Source organism: Mustelus asterias, chromosome 10 (genome assembly GCF_964213995.1).
Source record: "Mustelus asterias chromosome 10, sMusAst1.hap1.1, whole genome shotgun sequence".
Lineage (NCBI taxonomy): Eukaryota > Metazoa > Chordata > Chondrichthyes > Carcharhiniformes > Triakidae > Mustelus > Mustelus asterias.
Genome location: NC_135810.1, coordinates 110,973,864 through 110,991,747, shown reverse-complemented (window position 1 = coordinate 110,991,747; position 17,884 = coordinate 110,973,864). Strand labels below are relative to the sequence as shown.

The window sequence follows — 17,884 nt, the reverse complement described above, 5'->3', positions numbered from 1 at the left end:
GCGGGGCATTAAGTTCCACCCACAGTACTAGAAGTTCAGGTAAATGTGCACCGAAAGTTGTAAGTCCGAAAAATAGTGGTAATGTGAACTACAATTGAAAGGACCACAGTGAGTGTTAATAGCCACATTTTAATAGTTCCACAACTTAACCGAGTTTCATGAGAAGTAATTACGTCATCGCCAATCAGACACAAATCTCAGGGCATTCAGCTGCATCTTGAAAGCCAGTGGAATGTGGGGATACCAGGATTTAGTTCAGATGTTGCAAGGCTGCGTAAGGTGGCCCAGGACAGTGCCAGCTTTTGTACTTGGGATTCTCGACCTCGACGAGACCCATGAGGTGGGCCTTTTGGAATATGAGCTCCCTGATTGAGAAAATGATTGCCTGCCCAATCAGGGGGGACTCTCACTTGTGTATATAATGAGTGGTGTCTGGTCTACTGATTTGATTTGATTTATTATTATCACATGTATTAGTATACAGTGAGGAAGATCAACTTAATGCGAGGTAGGTCCATTCAAAAGTCTGATGGCAGTCTGAGAGAAGAAGCTGTTCTTGAGTTGGTTGGTACGTGACCTCAGACTTTTGTATCTTTTTCCCAATGGAAGAAGGTGGAAGAGAGAATGTCCGGGGTGCGTAGGGTCCTTAATTATGCTGGCTGCTTTCCTGAGGAAGCGGGAAGTGCACAGAGTCAATGGATGGGAGACTGGTTTGCATGATGGACTGGGCTACATTCACGACCTTTTGTAGTTTCTTGCAGTCTTGGGCAGAGCAGGAGCCATACCAAGCTGTGATACATCCAGAAAGAACTCTGGATTCTGACTTTGTACCTGACGCACTCTGAGGAGTGGAGATATTTTTGTAAATAAAGGGAATCTGGTGAAGGGACACCGGCCTCTGAGGAGTTATTTCACCTGCATTCAGCCAAAACCATTGTGAGTTTTCCAGGAGATCTTGTGCAGTGATGGCGTCCCTACATCTGGACTAGAAGCTCTGAGTTTGAGTCCAACTTGTTGCCCACGGAACAGGGGTTCATAATGCCGTTCCATGGGCTGATAATCAGCTTGAGAATTCTTCCACCCCTCCCCACACACTATTCCCCAAAGGGAAAACAGTGTGTCAATGGAAATGTGCTATAAAAATTGTGAATTTCACATTTCTTCTTCATTTGTTCTCAGTTTAAGACAGAATTGAAGAGGTCCAACCCGTGTTGGGGATCAGGGGTTTAGGGGAAAAGGCAGGAGAATGGGGAGGAGGAAAATATCAGCCATGATTGAATGGCGGAGCAGACTCGATGGGTCGAGTGGCCTAATTCTGCTCCTATGTCTTATGGTGTCAGCTGTGGCTCAGTTGGCGTAACTCTTGCCCTGAGTCATAAGGTTCTGGGTTCAATTCCTACTGTAAGAAGTCTCACAACACCAGGTTAAAGTCCAACAGGTTTATTTGGTAGCAAAAGCCACTAGCTTTCGGAGCGCTGCCCCTTCGTCAGGAAAGTGGGAGTTCTAGTCACAAACAGGGCATATAAAGACACAAACTCAATTTACAAAATAATGATTGGAATGCGAGTCTTTACAGGTAATCAAGTCTCATAGGTACAGACAATGTGAGTGGAGAAAGCGTTAAGCGCAGGTTAAAGAGATGTGTATTGTCTCCAGACAGGACAGTTAGTGAGATTTTGCAAACCCAGGCAAGTCATGGGGATTACAGATAATGTGACATGAACCCAATCTCCACTTCAATTCCTACCCCAGGGCGCAAAAACAGGCCCGTGCAGTAGTGAGGGGACGCTGCAATGTCAGAGGTTGCCATCCTTCAGATAAGCTGTTAGACATCTGCCTGTTTGGGTGGATATAAAAGACCCCATGGCACTATTTTGAAGAAGAGTTATCCAGGGTGTCCTGACCAATATTTGTCCCTCAATGTCACAAAGAAAAGACTATCTGGTCATTGTCACATTGTTGTTTTTGTGGGAGTTGCTGTGCACAGATTGGCTGTCAGGTTTCCCAATTACAACAATGACTACACCTCAAAGCTGCTTCATTGGCTGTAAAGAACTTTGGGTCATCCAGTGGTCATGGAAGTAAGCGCACAGATACAGCAGGCAGTAAGGAAGGCAATGGTATGTTGGCCTTCATAGTGAGAGGATTTGAGTATAGGAATAGGGATGTTTTACTGCAGTTGTATAGGGCCTTGGTAAGGCCACACCTGGAGTATTGTGTGCAGTCTTGGTGTCCTTATCTGAGGAAGGATGTTCTTGCTTCAGAGTACAGCGCAGGTTTACCAGGCTGATTTCTGGGATGGCAGATCCGTCATTTGAGGAGAGACTAAGTCGGTTAGGATTACATCCACTGGAGTTTAGAAGAGTGAGAGGGGATCTCATAGAAACTTATAAAATTCTAACAGGATTAGACAGGGTAGATTCAGAAAGAATGTTCCCAGTGGTGGGGGAGTCCAGAACTCATATCCTCAAATTTTGAGGATAAGGGGTAAATCTTTTAGGACTGAGGTGAGGAGAAATTTCTTCACCCAGAGGGTGGTGATTGTGTGGAATTCACTCCCACAGAAAGTAGTTGAGGTCAAAACATTGTGTGATTTCAAGAAGAAATTAGATATAGCTCTTGGAGCTAAAGAGATCGAGGGATATGGAGAGGAAGGCAGGATCAGGATATTGAATTTGATGATCAACCATGATCAAAATAAATGGTGGAGCAGGCTCGAAGGGCCGAATGGCCGCATCCTCCTTCTGTTTTCTATGTTTCTATATAAATGCAAGTCTTTTGTCCAGATAGATGACTTATCTGGAGTTGTATGTCAGCTGGTGGTGCTCCGAGAGAGACGCCCTGGGATAATGTTGTGAGGTAGATTTTCCACAATCTCTCGTTTAGCAGAAGATCACTAGAAACTCCAGATAGTCTGGGTACACGTTGGTTTTGTTTTGAGTTATAGTCAGCGGTTCGGAGAACATTGGTGGAAATTCTTCCCTTATTTTCTGCTGTGGTTTAAACAAAAATCACTTTTTAAAAAAAAAAACCTCTTGTGCTTGTTTCAGAAACTTTATGTATGGAATTGTGAAGCTGATGTATGCAGTGGGACAACTTGAAGATGGATTTTACTACACAGACTGCCTGTTTTTTGGTGCCATCATTTCTGCCACTGATCCAGGTATGTGTTAGTATGTAGGTGTGTTAGCAGCAGGGTTAAGTGGGTATTGCCATTTATGTTTTCCATCATCCCACATCTTCGAGTCTGTCTCGTAGACTTGCAGATGAAGGCATTTAGATATTAGGTCAGGGGCTGAGGGGTTTGTGAAAGTACGGATAAATAAATGTTACACATTTAGACTCTTTCCAATCTGAGAGAGATATTAAGAAGGCCAAAAGATCTACCATTTGACGAGGTTTTCTCGTTCATATATGCAATGTGGGTATCGCTGGCAAGCCCAACATTTATTGCCCATCAGTAATTGTCCTTGAGAAGGTGGTGGTGCATCACTTTCTTGAACCCTTGGTGTTCTTGTGCTGTAGTTACAACCACAGTGATTCCTTTTTTTGCAACTTTTCTGTAGTGGTGTTTACACTTCAGAGGGCAGTTGAGAGTCAACCACATTGCTGTGGCTCTGGAGTCACACGTAGGCCAGACCTGGTAAGGAGGGCAGATTTCCTTCCCTAAAGGACATCAGTGAACCAGATGGAGGGCATCGTAACCTTTGCTGGGAAGCCGTTGTCGATTGTTGCCAAACCCCCTCGTTCACTAATGTGCTTTCGGGAGGGAAATCTGCCGTCCTTACCCGGTCTGGCCAACCTCTGATTGCAAAGCCACAGCAATGTGATTTGACTCTCAACTGACCTCCAAAATGGCCTAGCAAACCACTCAGTTCAAGGGCAATTAGGGATGGGCAATAAATGCTGGCCCAGCCATATCCTGTGACAGGATAAAGGAATGTTTGACTGCATTTTGATCCCCATACTGAGATTCCATAATGCTCTGGCCAGGTGCTACCTTGAATATTCCAGTCTGGGTGCAAGGACAGAAAGGAAATATTAAATGCCCGTAATTAATGCAGACGAGGGCAACAAGGCTGAGTACTAGGTTATGACAACTGTAGGCTTACATTAGCACTGCAATTAAGTTACTGTGACATTCTCCTAGTTGCCACATTCCGGTGCCTGTTCGGGTTCATTGAGGGAGAATTTAGCATGATCAATGAACCTAACTAGCACATCTTTTGGACAGTGGGAGGAAACCGGAGCACCCGGAGGAAACCCACACAGACACAGGGAGAACGTGCAAACTCCACACAGACAGTGACCCAAGCTGGGAATTGAACCCAGGTCCCTGGAGCTGTGAGGCACTGTACTACCGTGCCGCCAATTTAAAATTGGATAGTTTAGCATGTATGGTCTTTCCTTTCTTTTTTATGTTGAATTCAAAATCCCGTTTGCCTGCCCATTCTACCAGTCTGTCTACCATCACCTTGAAGTCTATCAATGTCTTCCCCCGTGTTTACGACACTTCCAAGCTTTGTGTTACCTGCAAATTTAGAAATTCTGATAATGATTGGGACACATTGTGAGGTAAAATATGGACAGCAGAGGTTGAAGTGAGTTGAAGTTCATGGAATGTGCAAGTTGGGGAACTGTTCTGGAGATTATTCGAGTCTGGAGCTAATAAAAGCACGGGCAAGGAAAATAGCTCCCACAAGTTAGTCTCTGGAACCATTGTTGCTCATTTTCTTTCTAGCTTTCAAAACCTTTTGTGTTTTTCATGAGTTGCAATGCAAGTTTTCCCTGACACATTGCTTTCTCTTTTTACAGTGACTGTCCTTGCCATATTCAATGAGCTTCAGGTAGATGTTGACCTTTATGCGTTGCTGTTTGGAGAGAGTGTGCTGAATGATGCTGTGGCCATTGTGCTGTCATCGTAAGTGGAAATGTTGTTTCAAATTTTTTAAATGCCATTGCTTCACGTGTTCCCTGCGATGATTCACACGAGGGAGAAACAGCCTTTTGCGTGAATTACTGATGGAATGTTGGCACCATAGTAACAGTGAATTGGGGGCAGTGTTGGTACCTATGGTGATGATGCATTGTGGGCAGAATGTCATTACCCATGGTGATGGTGATTTGGGGGCAGTTTTGGTACCGATGGTAATGGTGCATTGTGGGTGGAGTGTCAGTACCTATGGTAACGGGTGAATTGTCAGTACTTGTAGTAAAATAGCTGAAGTTTGTGTCTTCAGAACTGGGGTGGATGGGAAATCATTTTTGAACAATTAAGTGTTCTTATTTCACTTTTCTCATAGTAAGGAGTTTGTGTGTGTGTGTGTCTGGGGGGCACTTGTGTGTGTGTCTGGGTGTCGTCTATGCATGTGTGTGTCTGGGGGCGCCTGTGTGTGTGGGGAGGGGTGTGGGGGCTTGTCTGTGTGTGTCTGTCTCAGTGAAATAAAGTCTGTATATTTTTTGCTTTCACAAAGGTCAATCGTTGCTTACCAGCCAGCGGGTGAGAACAGCCACACCTTCGATGCAGCTGCTTTCTTCAAGTGTGTGGGCGTCTTTCTTGGAATATTCAGTGGCTCGTTTGCGATGGGGGCAGTAACTGGAGTGCTGACTGCTCTGATATCCTTTTACCACGACGGGGAAACATATATATATATATATATGTGTGTGTGTGTGTGGTGCTTGCAAGCCATTTTGACAATGGAGTAATGAAAGAAGTTGCATTTATGTAACACCTTTCCTGTCCTCGGGATGCCCAACATATCTTACAGCCAATGAAATCCGCTTCAAGTTGAGAAAAATTCACCCAATTTGCACATTGGAAGCTCCGTCCGACCCAAAGAGCAGATCAATAATTAGCCTGATAGTTTTTGGGTGGTATTTGGGGATGAAGGTTGGCCAAGACGCTGTGACGATTCCCTCGCCCTTCTTTAGATACTGCCACTGGGATGGATTACGGCCACCAGTGAGGGCAGCTATTTGGAAGATGACACTCCCTGCAGTTCGACACCCCCTCAGCTACGGACTGAAGCCACAATATTGGGGTGTCGGGAGTGGGACTCGGACCAAAGACCTGCTCAACTTTGAGATGGGATTGCTGCCCAACTGAGCTCAGCCTGGTTAATCATAGAATCCCAACAGTGCAGAAGGAGGCCATTCGGCCCATCAAGTCTGCCCAGACCACAATCCCACCCATGCCCTATCCCCATAACCCCATCCATTTACCCCAGCCAGTCCCTCTGACACTAGGGCAATTTAACATGGCTTATCAACCTAACCCGCACATCTTTGGAGTGTGGGAGGAAACCGGAGCACCTGGAGGAAACCCACGCAGACACGGGGAGAATGTGCAAACTCCACACCAATAGTGACCAGGAATCGAACCCGGGTCCCTGTCGCTGTGAGGCAGCAGTACTAACCACTAGGCCACCGTGCCGCCCTTATCTATAACTTGGTTTACTGGTAGAATCTTCTCCTTTGCAGACTGTGGCGCAGACGCTCAGCTAAAGGGGGCGAACGTGCTGTGGTATTAGTGCTGGTAGACATTACTACAACATGAGTCAATGACTGGGGCACCTGTTGGGCTGTCGGGACTGGCCTGACTGGTGCTTCTCTGCATGAAGGCTGCAGTCCAGAGATACGAGTCCCAGCTGACACAATATTGCAGATTTATTTCTGATGCTAATGGAGGCCAGCTCCACTGAGACGTGTTTATAGAAACAGATTTTCTGGAAAATTACTAGCTGGCATTCCTGCAGTTTTATTAATATTCCTGTGGGAGTGAGGATCACAGGAGAGAGAGAGAGAGAGGCATTGATTTGATCACCATTTTCCAGTGGTTGAGATGATTTATTTCTTGATTCCGGTTCTTAGTGCAAACGACGTTACCCAGCCGCACGGTTAGATTATACAACTGGTCACCAAGGCAGGATGTGAAATTTAATTCAGTAAGTACAATAGTGACTTTTAAGGGGCGTCTTGACAAATGCATGAATAGGATGGGGATGGAGGGATATGGTCCCCGGAAGGGTAGGGGGTTTTAGTTAAGTCGGGCAGCATGGTCGGTGCAGGCTTGGAGGGCCGAAGGGCCTGTTCCTGTGCTGTAATTTTCTTTGTTCTTTCTTAAGTCGGGTCATTATTGGGCTAGTCAAAACCCAGCTGGTACACTCATGCCACCTGGTATCCTCACCCAGTCTGTACCTCCCTACATGGTTAACTACACAGTAAATCACTGGTGCCAGCCACTGAGGAAAGAAAAAGGCCAACTGGAGCCACTTTTGCAGGACTATGGTTGGACAATATGGAAACATAGAAAGTAGTAGGCCATTCAGCCCTTCGAGCTTGTTCCGCCGTTCGAAAGAGGTGATGGCCTAGTGGTGTTATTGCTAAACTATTAATCCAGAGATTCAGCTAATGTTCCGGTCTGGAAAATCCCCCCATGACAGATGGTGGAATTTGAATTCAATAAAAAAATACCTGGAATTAAGAATCTACTGACGACCATGAAACCATTGTGAATTGTCAGAAAAACCGATCTAGTTCAAAGTAGAAGTTTATTTATTAGTGTCACAAGTAGGCTTACATCCATATTGCACTGAAGTTACTGTGAAAATCCCCTCGTCGCCACACTCCGGCGCCTGTTCGGGTACACTGAGGGAGAATTTAGCATGGCCAGTGCACCTAACCAGCACATCTTTGGACTGTGGGAGGAAACTTGAGCACTTGGAGGAAACCCACACAGATACAGGGAGACTGTGCAAACTCCACACAGACAGTGACCCAAGCTGGGTCCCTGGCGCTGTGAGCCACTGTGCCACTGTGCCGCCCTAGTCTGGTCTGGCCTACATGTGACTCCAGAGCCACAGCAATGTGGTTGACTCTCAACTGCCCTCGGGCAACTAGGGACGGGCAATAAATGCTGGCCAGCCAGCGATGCCCATCTCCCACGAATGAATAATAAAAGTGATCATGTAGTCCTGCCAGCGGTGGCTACATTACAGGAAGAGATATTGTTAAGATGACGGGCTTTAACTGGAGAATAATGTATGTGCGCTCGACCTGATGAAGGTCTGCTTCAGTCATGGTTCAATACCGGTGACTTCCTGATGGAGACTTGATGTTGCAAGAAGGGCTGAACCCGCGAGCTCTGCTGTGACGCCTCTTTTATCTTTGTGGTTATATAAGCAGCCAGTGTTCACCCTCTCTCCGTACAGTGGAAGAATAGTTACTAATAAGCTGCTGGGTGCACTCTGACTCATGCAGAGCTAAAGTTCCATGTCCTTGGGAGCCGGCGAAAGAAAGATGAGGAGGATTGGGCCAATTAAAGTGACACAATGTACCCTGACCTTTCACACTTTTAGCTTCCCACGATTATAAATGGATAGACTTCACTTTCACCCATCCACTCTGCTTTTTATCTTCTAGATGTAATAAGTGACTTGGCACTTGTCACATCTGAAGGTGTCACATGTTAAAACTGTTGGTGATGCTTGTGCCTGATGGGATAGTCATGATGCTACAGAAGGAGGCCATTTAGCCCATCCAGTCCAGTCCTCCATGCTTGTAAGCAGCGAGTTCCAGGCCGTTACCACACTCTATGTAGAAGAAAAAGCTTTTCCTCACATCATCCCCAGTATTTTGTGCCTTGAACCTTGAAATCTGTGTCTCCCCAATCCTTAGTTCAGATGTATTCATAAAATCTTTTAAGATGAAAAAAGGGATAGGGAGCAAGCTAGTTATTTTTTCTTTATTCTTTGATGGCAAGGCCAGCATTTGTTGCCCATCCCTAATTGGCCTTGAACTGAGTGGCCGGCCACATCGCTTCAGAAGGCAGTTAAGGGTCAGCACATTACTACATGTCTGGAGTCACATGTAGGCCAGACAGGGTAAGGATGGCAGATTTCCTTCCCTGAAGGACATTCGTGAACCAGATGGGTTTTTACGATAATCGGAAATGATTTCATGGTCACTATTGCAGAGACTAGTTTACAATTCAGGATTATGAATTGAATTTAAGTTCCACTGGCTCCTGTGGTGGGATTTGAACCCTTGTCCCTAGAATCTTTGGATTACCATGTCCAGTGACACTACCACTAGGCCGCCATCTCCCATTACTTTGTGGTGAATTTTTACTCATCTTGAGAAGTTGGACTCTGCCCCCAAGGAAGCTGACACTAGACAGGGAGAATTAGTTAGCCTCTAGCTAACTTTTTGTGGGAACAGTCCCCCCCTGCCTGGGAACTGTTCATGTAACGATCTCAAAATGACAGGCCATGTAAGTAAGACACATATGGCCAAAGAAGGTAACTCTGGAACCCAGTCAACTCATGAGCAATGCCAATGAAGGTCAGCTAGCCCCCCATTGACAAGGGGCCCTGCACTCTCTCCAGTAAGGATGTTTTGATTTTTGTTGAATGGGATTCCATTAGGTTTGATCTCTGATCTTAAGCTGTTGCCTTAACCACTGCTCTCTCACGTCACCAAGTTCACCAAACTGCACTGCTTCCCTCTCCTGGAGACGGCACTGTTTTTCCTGATGTCATGGAGCACCTTCCTCCTGGCGGAAGCTTGCGGCTTCACTGGTGAGTTGGACTAACCTGGGAACGCGGGTGTGTACAGAGATTAAGGTGCTGCCTTGGAAAGACTTTACAAAGGACTGTCCTGCACGGAAATAATATCTTTGGGAGTGGACTTGACAATCCGTGAGTGAGGATTCAGCCCCTCCGGGATAGGAAGTCCCGCCCTCGAGCTGTTGGTCTATCTGGGCAGCAGCTGAGTGGCGGCCGTGGCTGGGACTGCCTTGTGAAAGATTTGATGACGGTTCTCTGGTCTTTTATGACCTTTGCCTGGACGTGTGTAAATTCGTGTTTATCCAGGCTTCTCAGGATGGTATTTTGTGTCTGCATTCTCAGCTTAGTTCCTGCACAGGACATGGTAGTGTAGATCTCCCTCTGTTTAGCCCCAGTCTTATGTTTGGATCTACACTAACTGAACAGCAACCCCCAATCTCACCAGCGCACCACTGTCTACCTTATACATGCCAGCCAGCCCTGTGGAAGCTCTGAAGGAGACAGGCAGACAGTTTAGTTCTGATTTAGAGAAACGGGGGTAGCATGGGTGCAATCCTGAGGAGAAGGAATATGGCTGCTGAATATGAGTCTGGGGCTTTGATCGGGGAAAGATCAGGGACACCAGGGAGCGGGTGGTGGCGGGGGCCGGATGGGGGTCAAGATCTGGAAGTCCTAAAGGAGGCACAATTAAGGAGGCATGCCATCTTGGAGGGTGGTGGTGGGGGAGATGATGCTCCTGATGAGCACAAGGCACTCCCACCCAAAGGTGGTAACTTGTTCCTTCCCCCTTGTACTAGCCCTGTGGAGGGAGTCTCATTTGGTGGATGTTACTTTGTAGTTTGTTATTGGAATATCAATGGGCTCCTCAGTTCAGATCCGATGCAAAGAGTGGGCATGTCTTAAGCACCGTCTGTATTGTCTGCTTGATCGCATGCACCCAGTTTATAAGGTACCAATCGGGATGTGAAGCATGCACTTGTGGGCATGATTCTGACGACTAAGCTGAGTGCAGCATGTTGTGGCTGTAAAGGAGGTTGACCTATGCCAAGTATATGCAAAAGCATGATTTTTGGGGCTGGGAAAATGGAATTGTCGAGTTATATGCTGCAATTTACAGTATTTTCTCAGGTGGGGGGAATCCAGGACAAGGGAGCATAAACGTAAAATTAGGGCCAGGGGTAATGTCCGGAAGCATTTCTTTGTGCACAGGGCTATTGGAGATCAATAATTCTCTTTCTCCACAAGCCTGCCGAGGCTGGGGGGGGGCCAAGTGACAATTGCGAAACTGCGATTGATGGATTTTTGTCAAATGAGGAGATTGAGGGTAACGGAGCCAAGGCAGGTTTCAAGATCTAAATCAGCATTTAGCCATGAACGATAGGGCAGGATAGAGGGGCCCGCTCCTGTAAAGTGGCACAAAATTGTCCATAGGTTTTCTTCCGAGCTGCCACAGGGCTGGCTAGTATGTATAATGTAGACATTGGTGGAATAGGAGGTGCTGCTCAGTAAGTTTAGGTCAAAATATAACACTCAGTGGGACTAAACAGAAGGAGGTATACAAACAGAGGGGTGGCACAGTGGTTAACACTGCTGCCTCACAGCGCCAGGGACCCGGGTTCTATTCCAGCCTTGGGTGACTGTCTACGTGGAGTTTGCACGTTCTGTGTGGGGTTCCTCTGGGTGCTCCGGTTTCCTCCCACAATCCATAGGTGTGCAGGTTAGGTAGATTGGCCATGCTAAATTGGCCCTAGTGTTGGGGATTAGCAGAATAAATATGTGGGGTTACAGGAATAGGGCCTGGGTGGGATTGTGGTCGGTGCAGACTCGATGGGCCAAATGGCCTCCTTCTGTACTGTTGAGATTCTATGATGTGCAGGTTAGGCAGATTGGCCATGCTAAATTATAGAATCATAGACTCCCTACAGTGCAGAAGGAGGCCATTCGGCCCATCGAGCCTGCAATGACAGCAGTCCCCATTCAGGCCATATCCCCATGACCCCATGTATTTACCCTGCTAATCCCCCTGACACTAGGGTCAATTTAGCATGGCCAATCCACCTAACACCCACATCTTTGGATTGTGGGAGGAAACGGGAGCACCCAGAGGAAACCCACGTCGACATGGGGAGAACGTGCAAACTCCACACAGACAGACACCAGAGGCCAGAATTGAACTCGGGTCCCTGGCACTGTAAGGTAGCAGTGCTAACCATTGTGCCACTGTTACACCCATAAATTGACCCTTCGTGTCAGGGGGATTAGCAGGGTAAATATGTGGGGGTTACAGGCATGGGACCTGGATGGGCTTGTGATCGGTGCAGACTTGATGGGCTGAATGGCCTCCTTCTGCACTGTAGGGATTCTACGGTTCTATCTCCCATATGGAACTAACCTGAGAATGCAGACACAAAATACCATTTTTGAGAACCTTGGATAAACACGAATTTATACGCTTCAAGGCAAATGTCAGGAAAGAACAGAGAGCCTTAATCGAAACTTCATCTTGATCATGTTGGTGGCGATGGCACTGCAAAATTAAATCTCTCTGAAAAGTAATGGATGCTGGAGGAAGCGGGGAGTGCCGGTGTGGTTACTGTCCTACGCTTCGCTTCAAGTGAATTAGTTTCCCAGATCCAGGCCTCCTCCAATGTCTTGTGTCTCATTGGAATTCAGCTGGAGTCTGGCAGGAAAATAGCCCCCGCTTCATGGACTGACTGCTCCTTTATAAACTGGGAACCGTGAAGTAATCCGTGGCACACAGTGCTCAATCAAGACATTGCTGCAGTCCGGCAGGTGGGGGAAATTGTATAGAACAAAGACAAAAGGTTTCCATTATTGGGCCATGATTGCGAGGCGAGGAGATTTGATGGATGGTGTGGAGAACTTTAATGGAAGGCTTGCTTTGCTCTCTGTAACCTGAGTGACTCTGTCTAACAAGCGGGAGAGAGGTTTGAACCGCCACTAAAGTGAGAAGCTGATGATTTATTACTTGCATCAGTTGCTGTGTCTTGACTCCAGAGGCTGCACGTCTGTAACCTGCTGACTGTTTCACCTTTATGGATAAAACAGATCTGCTCTTTATGTTACTGGCAGTGGGACATGGGCAGGTCGGTGAGTTTTAAGCTGAATTTTTAGTCTTGCGATTTGTGCTTTTTTTTTTGCTATCCCTTTGATAATAGGTCAGGAACCCTATGCCGCTCATTTGTACAGCTCAGCCCCGCCTCCCCCACAACCCCGCCTCCCCCTACCCCAGTTCAGTGAGACTATTGGCTCCCATGTTTCCTGGATTCAAACTTGCATCTCGTTGGCTGCAGAGTTCATGGAATCATAGGCCCTGATTTAACCGGCACGCCCGCCCTGGAATCGGGGCGCGTGCGGCTCGCAGAACGCCATTCTCCCTTGGCCTTGGGCACGATCTTATGAGCCTCGTGCGGGCGTCCCAGTAAGATTCCGGCCATAGGGTTCATAAAATCCGACAGTGCAGAAGCAGGACATTCAGCCCATCGAATCTGCACCAACTCTTCAATGGAGCATCCCACCCAGACCTTATCCTCATTACCCCACTTATTTCCCCCAACCTACACATCTTTGAACACAAAGGGTCAATTTAGCATGACCAATCCACTCAACCCGCACATCTTTGGACTGTGGGAGGAAACCGGAGCACCCGGAGGAAACCCACGCAGACACGGGGGGAATGTGCAAACTCCACACAAACAGTGACCCGAGGCCACAATTGAACCCGAGTTCCTGGCACTGTGAGGCAGCAGTGCTAACCACTGTGCCACCATGCCGCTCTTACGCAGTTATGCTGAATTTTTATTTATTTATTCATTCACGGGATGTGGGCATCGCTGGCTAGACCATCATTTATTGCTTGTCCCTTCTTGAGAAGATGGTGATGTGTCACCATCTTGAACTGCTGCAGTCCACGTGGTGTAGGTGCACCCACTGTGCTGTTAGGGAGGGAGATCCAGGATTTTGATCCAGCCGACAATGGAGGGTGTGCAATATATTTCCAAGTCAGGATGATTGGCTTGGAGGGGAACTTTGAGGTGGTGGTGTTCCCAGGTATCTGCTGCCCTTATCCTTCTTGTGTTGGGGGTTGTGGGTTGGAAGGTGTTATCTAAGGTGCCTTGGTGAGTTGCTGCAGTGCATCTTGTGGATGGTACACACTGCAGCCACTCTGCATGGGTGGTATTGAATGTTTAGGGTGGTGAATGGGGTTCCAATGAAGCAAGTTGCTCTGTTCTGGATGGTGTTGAACTTCTTGAGTGTTGTTGGAGCTGCACTCATCCAGACAAGTGGAAAGTTTTCCATCACACTCTTGACTTGTGCCTTGTAGATGGTGGACAGGCTTTGGGGAGTCGGGAGATGCCAGATTCCCAATGTCTGATTGTTCTAGTAACCACAGTATTTATATAACTGGTCCAGTTCAACTTCTGGTGAATGTTAACCTCCAGGGTGTTGATAGTGAGTGATTCCGTGACGATAATGTCGTTGGACATCAAGTGGAGGTGGTTGGACTCTCTGTCGGAGATGGCCACTGCCTGGCACTTGCCTGCCACAAATATCACTTGCCACATATCTGAAATGAGAAGCCGTTTGACCAGCCTCCCTATTTTAACTAACCTTGCTTTTCTGTGTGCAGGTGTGGTTGCGGTCCTCTTCTGTGGAATTACACAGGCCCATTATACCTACAACAACCTGTCACCAGAGTCCAGAGACCGAACAAAGCAGGTATGGAAACACACTGGTGTCAATCCTTCACTGTCAGTTTGAAAAATTCATCTTTTGAGTTGGAATGTCACAGCAGAATGGCAGGTCCAGACCATTGGCCTAAACTAGGAATCATAGAATCCTTACAGTGCAGAAGGAAGCCACTCAGCTCATTGAGCCTGCACCAACTCTGACCCATGCTTACCCCATGGGATGGCACAGTGATCAGCACTGCTGCCTCAGTGCCAGGGACCCAGGTTCAATTCCGGCCTGGATCACTGCCTGTGCGGAGTTTACACGTTCTCCCCGTGTCTACGTGGGTTTCCTCCGGGTGCTCCAGTTTCCTCCCACAGTCCAAGTGTGTGCAGGTTAGGTTGATTGGCCATGCTAAATTAATCTTGGTGTCAGGGGGATTGGCAGGGTAAATATGTGGGGTTACGGGAATAGGGCCTGGGTGGGATTGCGGTCGGTGCAGACTCGATCGGCCGAATGGCCTCTTCCTGTATGGTAGGGGTTCTCTGATTCTATGATAGTAAATATGGGCTAGAATTCTGTCCAACTGTATCCTTCCTATGGGCAGCACAGTGGCACAGTAGTTAGCATTGCTGCCTCACAGTTCCAGGGTTCAATTCGAGCCTTGAGTCACTGTCTATGTGGAGTTTCCACATTCTCCCTATGCCTGCGTGGGTTTCCTCCCACAGTCTAAAAATGTGCAGGTTAAGTGGATTGGCCATGCTAAATTGCCCCTTAGTATCAGGGGGACGAGCTAGGGTAAATACATGAGGTTATGGGGACAGGACCTGGATGGGATTGTGGTCAGTGCAGACTCGATGGCCCGAATGGCCTCCTCCTGCACTGGACGATTCTATGTCTTCTAATACGAATAGAATCTCCAATGTGGATAGAATGTGACACCCAGCCACACGAGGAGATGTAGGGTCAGGTGGCCAAAAGCTTGGTCAAAGTGATAGGTTTTAAGGAGTGTCTTAAAGGAGGAAAGCAGGGCTGAGGAAGAGGTCTTGGAGGGAATATTCCTGAGCCAGGACCTAAGCAATTGAAGGCACGGCCATCACTGCTGGAGTGATTTTAAAAAACAAATTTATTCATGGAATGTAGCAAAGCCAGCATCTATTACCCATCCCTAATTGCCCTTGAACCTATTGTCATGCTGAGGGCATTTAAGAATCAACCATATTGCTGTGGTTCTGGAGTCAGATGCAGGCCAGGCCAGGTAAGGACAGCAGATTTCCTTCCCTAAAGGACATTAGTAAACCAGATGGGTTTTTCTGACAATCACCAATTTTATTTATTTATTCGTGTCACAAGTAGGCTTACATTAACATTGCAATGAAGTTACTGTGGAAGTCCCCTAGTTGGCACACTCCGGTGCCTGTTTGGGTACACTCAGGGAGAATTTAGCACGGCCAATGCACCTAAAGCAGCACGTCTTTTGGATGTGGGAGGAAACCGGAGCACCCGGAGGAAACCCACACAGACACGGGGAGAACGTGCAGACTCCACACAGACAGTGATCCAAGCCGGGAATCGAACCCAGGTCCCTGGCGCCGGGTCCCAAACTAACCACTGTGCCACCGCGCTGCTCCCACTAGCTGAGGGCAAGCTACACCACCTGTTCCCAACTCTGCCAGTGGTACACTGCTGGATGGCAACCTGACTCCTCCAGTGGTGCACTGCCGGGACACTGACTGTTCTCCAGTGGCACACTGCCGGGACACTGACTGTTCTCCAGTGGTACACTGCTGGGACACTGGCTACCCTCCAGTGCCAGTGGTACACTGCTGGGACACTGGCTACCCTCCAGTGCCAGTGGTGCACTGCTGGGACGCTGACTCTGCACCAGGTGAGGCAGTGCCTGTCTGTTTGCTTTCCTCCTCCTCACTTTTACACCGGGTATAAAGCCTGAGACCTTCTGCAGCATTTCTATATTCACAAACTGCAGTGCGTTCCCGTGCCCTGTACACTAACATCACCATCTTCTTTTGCAGTTGTTCGAAGTTCTGAATTTCCTGGCTGAAAACTTCATATTTTCCTACATGGGGTTGGCACTATTCACGTTTCAGAACCACATCTTCAACCCCATCTTCATTCTGGGGGCCTTCGTATCCTTTACTCCAAACTCCTGCCGCTTTAGTGAAGGAAGTTCACTGAAGCGCAATTCAGATTTGCTGCCTGACTTAATTAAACAGGAATGCTGATTCTCGCTATTTTAAACAGGGTATTTTACTTCCAGTACCTTTTTGGACTAAATTCGTGAACAAAGAACAGAAGTCTTTTCTTAAAATTAACATTTATGGGGAGGCGGGATGAGTATGCGAGGGAGAAGAGAATAGGGGACAGTGCTGGTAAGTGCATGATGTGGAAGGGTAGGAGGAAGCTTACAGTGAAGCATAAAGACCAGCATGGAGTGTGAGGGCCGAATGGCCTGTCTCTGTGCTATAATCTATGTAAAAGGAATCTACTAAGGATGTTGGAGAAATGTTTCCTCTTGCAGTGTACAGTTTCGGAGTTGGTGATTTCATTATCAAGGATTGAATTCCAGGGAAGTAACAGCAGATGTTTTTCCTTTTATTTTCCCAATTTTCCTCTCTTGGTCGCCGAGCAGCAGTTTATTTCTTAGTGGGCTTACAAGTAGGCTTACATTAACACTGCAATGAAGTGACTGTGAAAGTCCCCTAGTTGCCACACTCCTGTTCGGGTACACTGAGAGAGAATTTAGCACGGCCAATGCACCCAACCAGCACGTCTTTCGGACTGTGGGAGGAAACCGGAGCTCCCGGAGGAAACCCAAGCAGACACGGGGAGAACGTGCAGACTCCGCACAGACAGTGACCCAAGCCGGGAATCGAACCCGGGTCCCTGGCGCTGTGAGGCAGCAGTGCTAACCCACTGTGCCACCGTGTCGCCCTGAGACAAAGTGACGAGCCGATGGCCAGGCTGAAAGCTGCCCCGGGTTTATGTTCCCAGACCATGGGGAAGCTGATGCCATTACCTGAAGGTTCGGGCACGTCACCCAGCTTCCTCCTACATTCTGGCCTGACCGGGTTTGTGCTTGGGGTAGCCTTGCTGTTCATTCATGGGCAGCACAAAGCAAACCCAGCCCCCATTGTCTAAACAACAGCATAGAACATAGAACAGTACAGCACAGAACAGGCCCTTCGGCCCACGATGTTGTGCCGATCTTTATCTGAAACCAAGATCAAGCTAATTGACTTCATGCATCAAGCATGGAGCAACATATTCCCAGGCACGTTCTCCCTTCCTTAAGTCACTCTCTCTTTACTGTTTCCTTTTTAAATTTGCTGAGTAAATTATATGTCTGAATGGGGAAGAAGACCTTGGATAGAGGCTGTTAAAATTCTGGAGGGATTTGAGAGGGTAGACTTAGAGCGTGTTTATTTTTGTGGTGGGTCCATGCAGGGAATTCTGAAGAAGCTTCTTTACCCAGTGGATGGTGAGAATGCTACCTCGAGGAGTATTTGCGGCAAATAGCTCAGATATATTTAAGGGGAGGCTAAGCAAGTATGTGAGGGAGAGAGGAGTAGAAGGACACTGACTTTGGCCACCTCCTGTGCTGTAAC

General features: G+C 47.6%; 1 protein-coding gene across 3 annotated transcripts in view; it reads left to right on the top strand.

Annotated features, from left to right (window-relative positions):
* Window positions 1-17,884, top strand: part of slc9a7 (solute carrier family 9 member 7) — a 164,352-nt gene that overhangs the window by 102,436 nt on the left and 44,032 nt on the right. For 2 of the 3 annotated variants that reach the window (XM_078222428.1, XM_078222426.1), the window contains exons 5-10: window positions 3,051-3,163; window positions 4,816-4,921; window positions 5,475-5,616; window positions 9,473-9,578; window positions 14,218-14,306; window positions 16,292-16,405. In XM_078222428.1, coding sequence (XP_078078554.1) covers window positions 3,051-3,163; window positions 4,816-4,921; window positions 5,475-5,616; window positions 9,473-9,578; window positions 14,218-14,306; window positions 16,292-16,405 — 670 coding nt within the window. Of the gene's footprint in view, window positions 1-3,050; window positions 3,164-4,815; window positions 4,922-5,474; window positions 5,622-9,472; window positions 9,579-14,217; window positions 14,307-16,291; window positions 16,406-17,884 lie in introns of all 3 variants that reach the window. The other variant, XM_078222427.1, reaches the window with a different exon arrangement.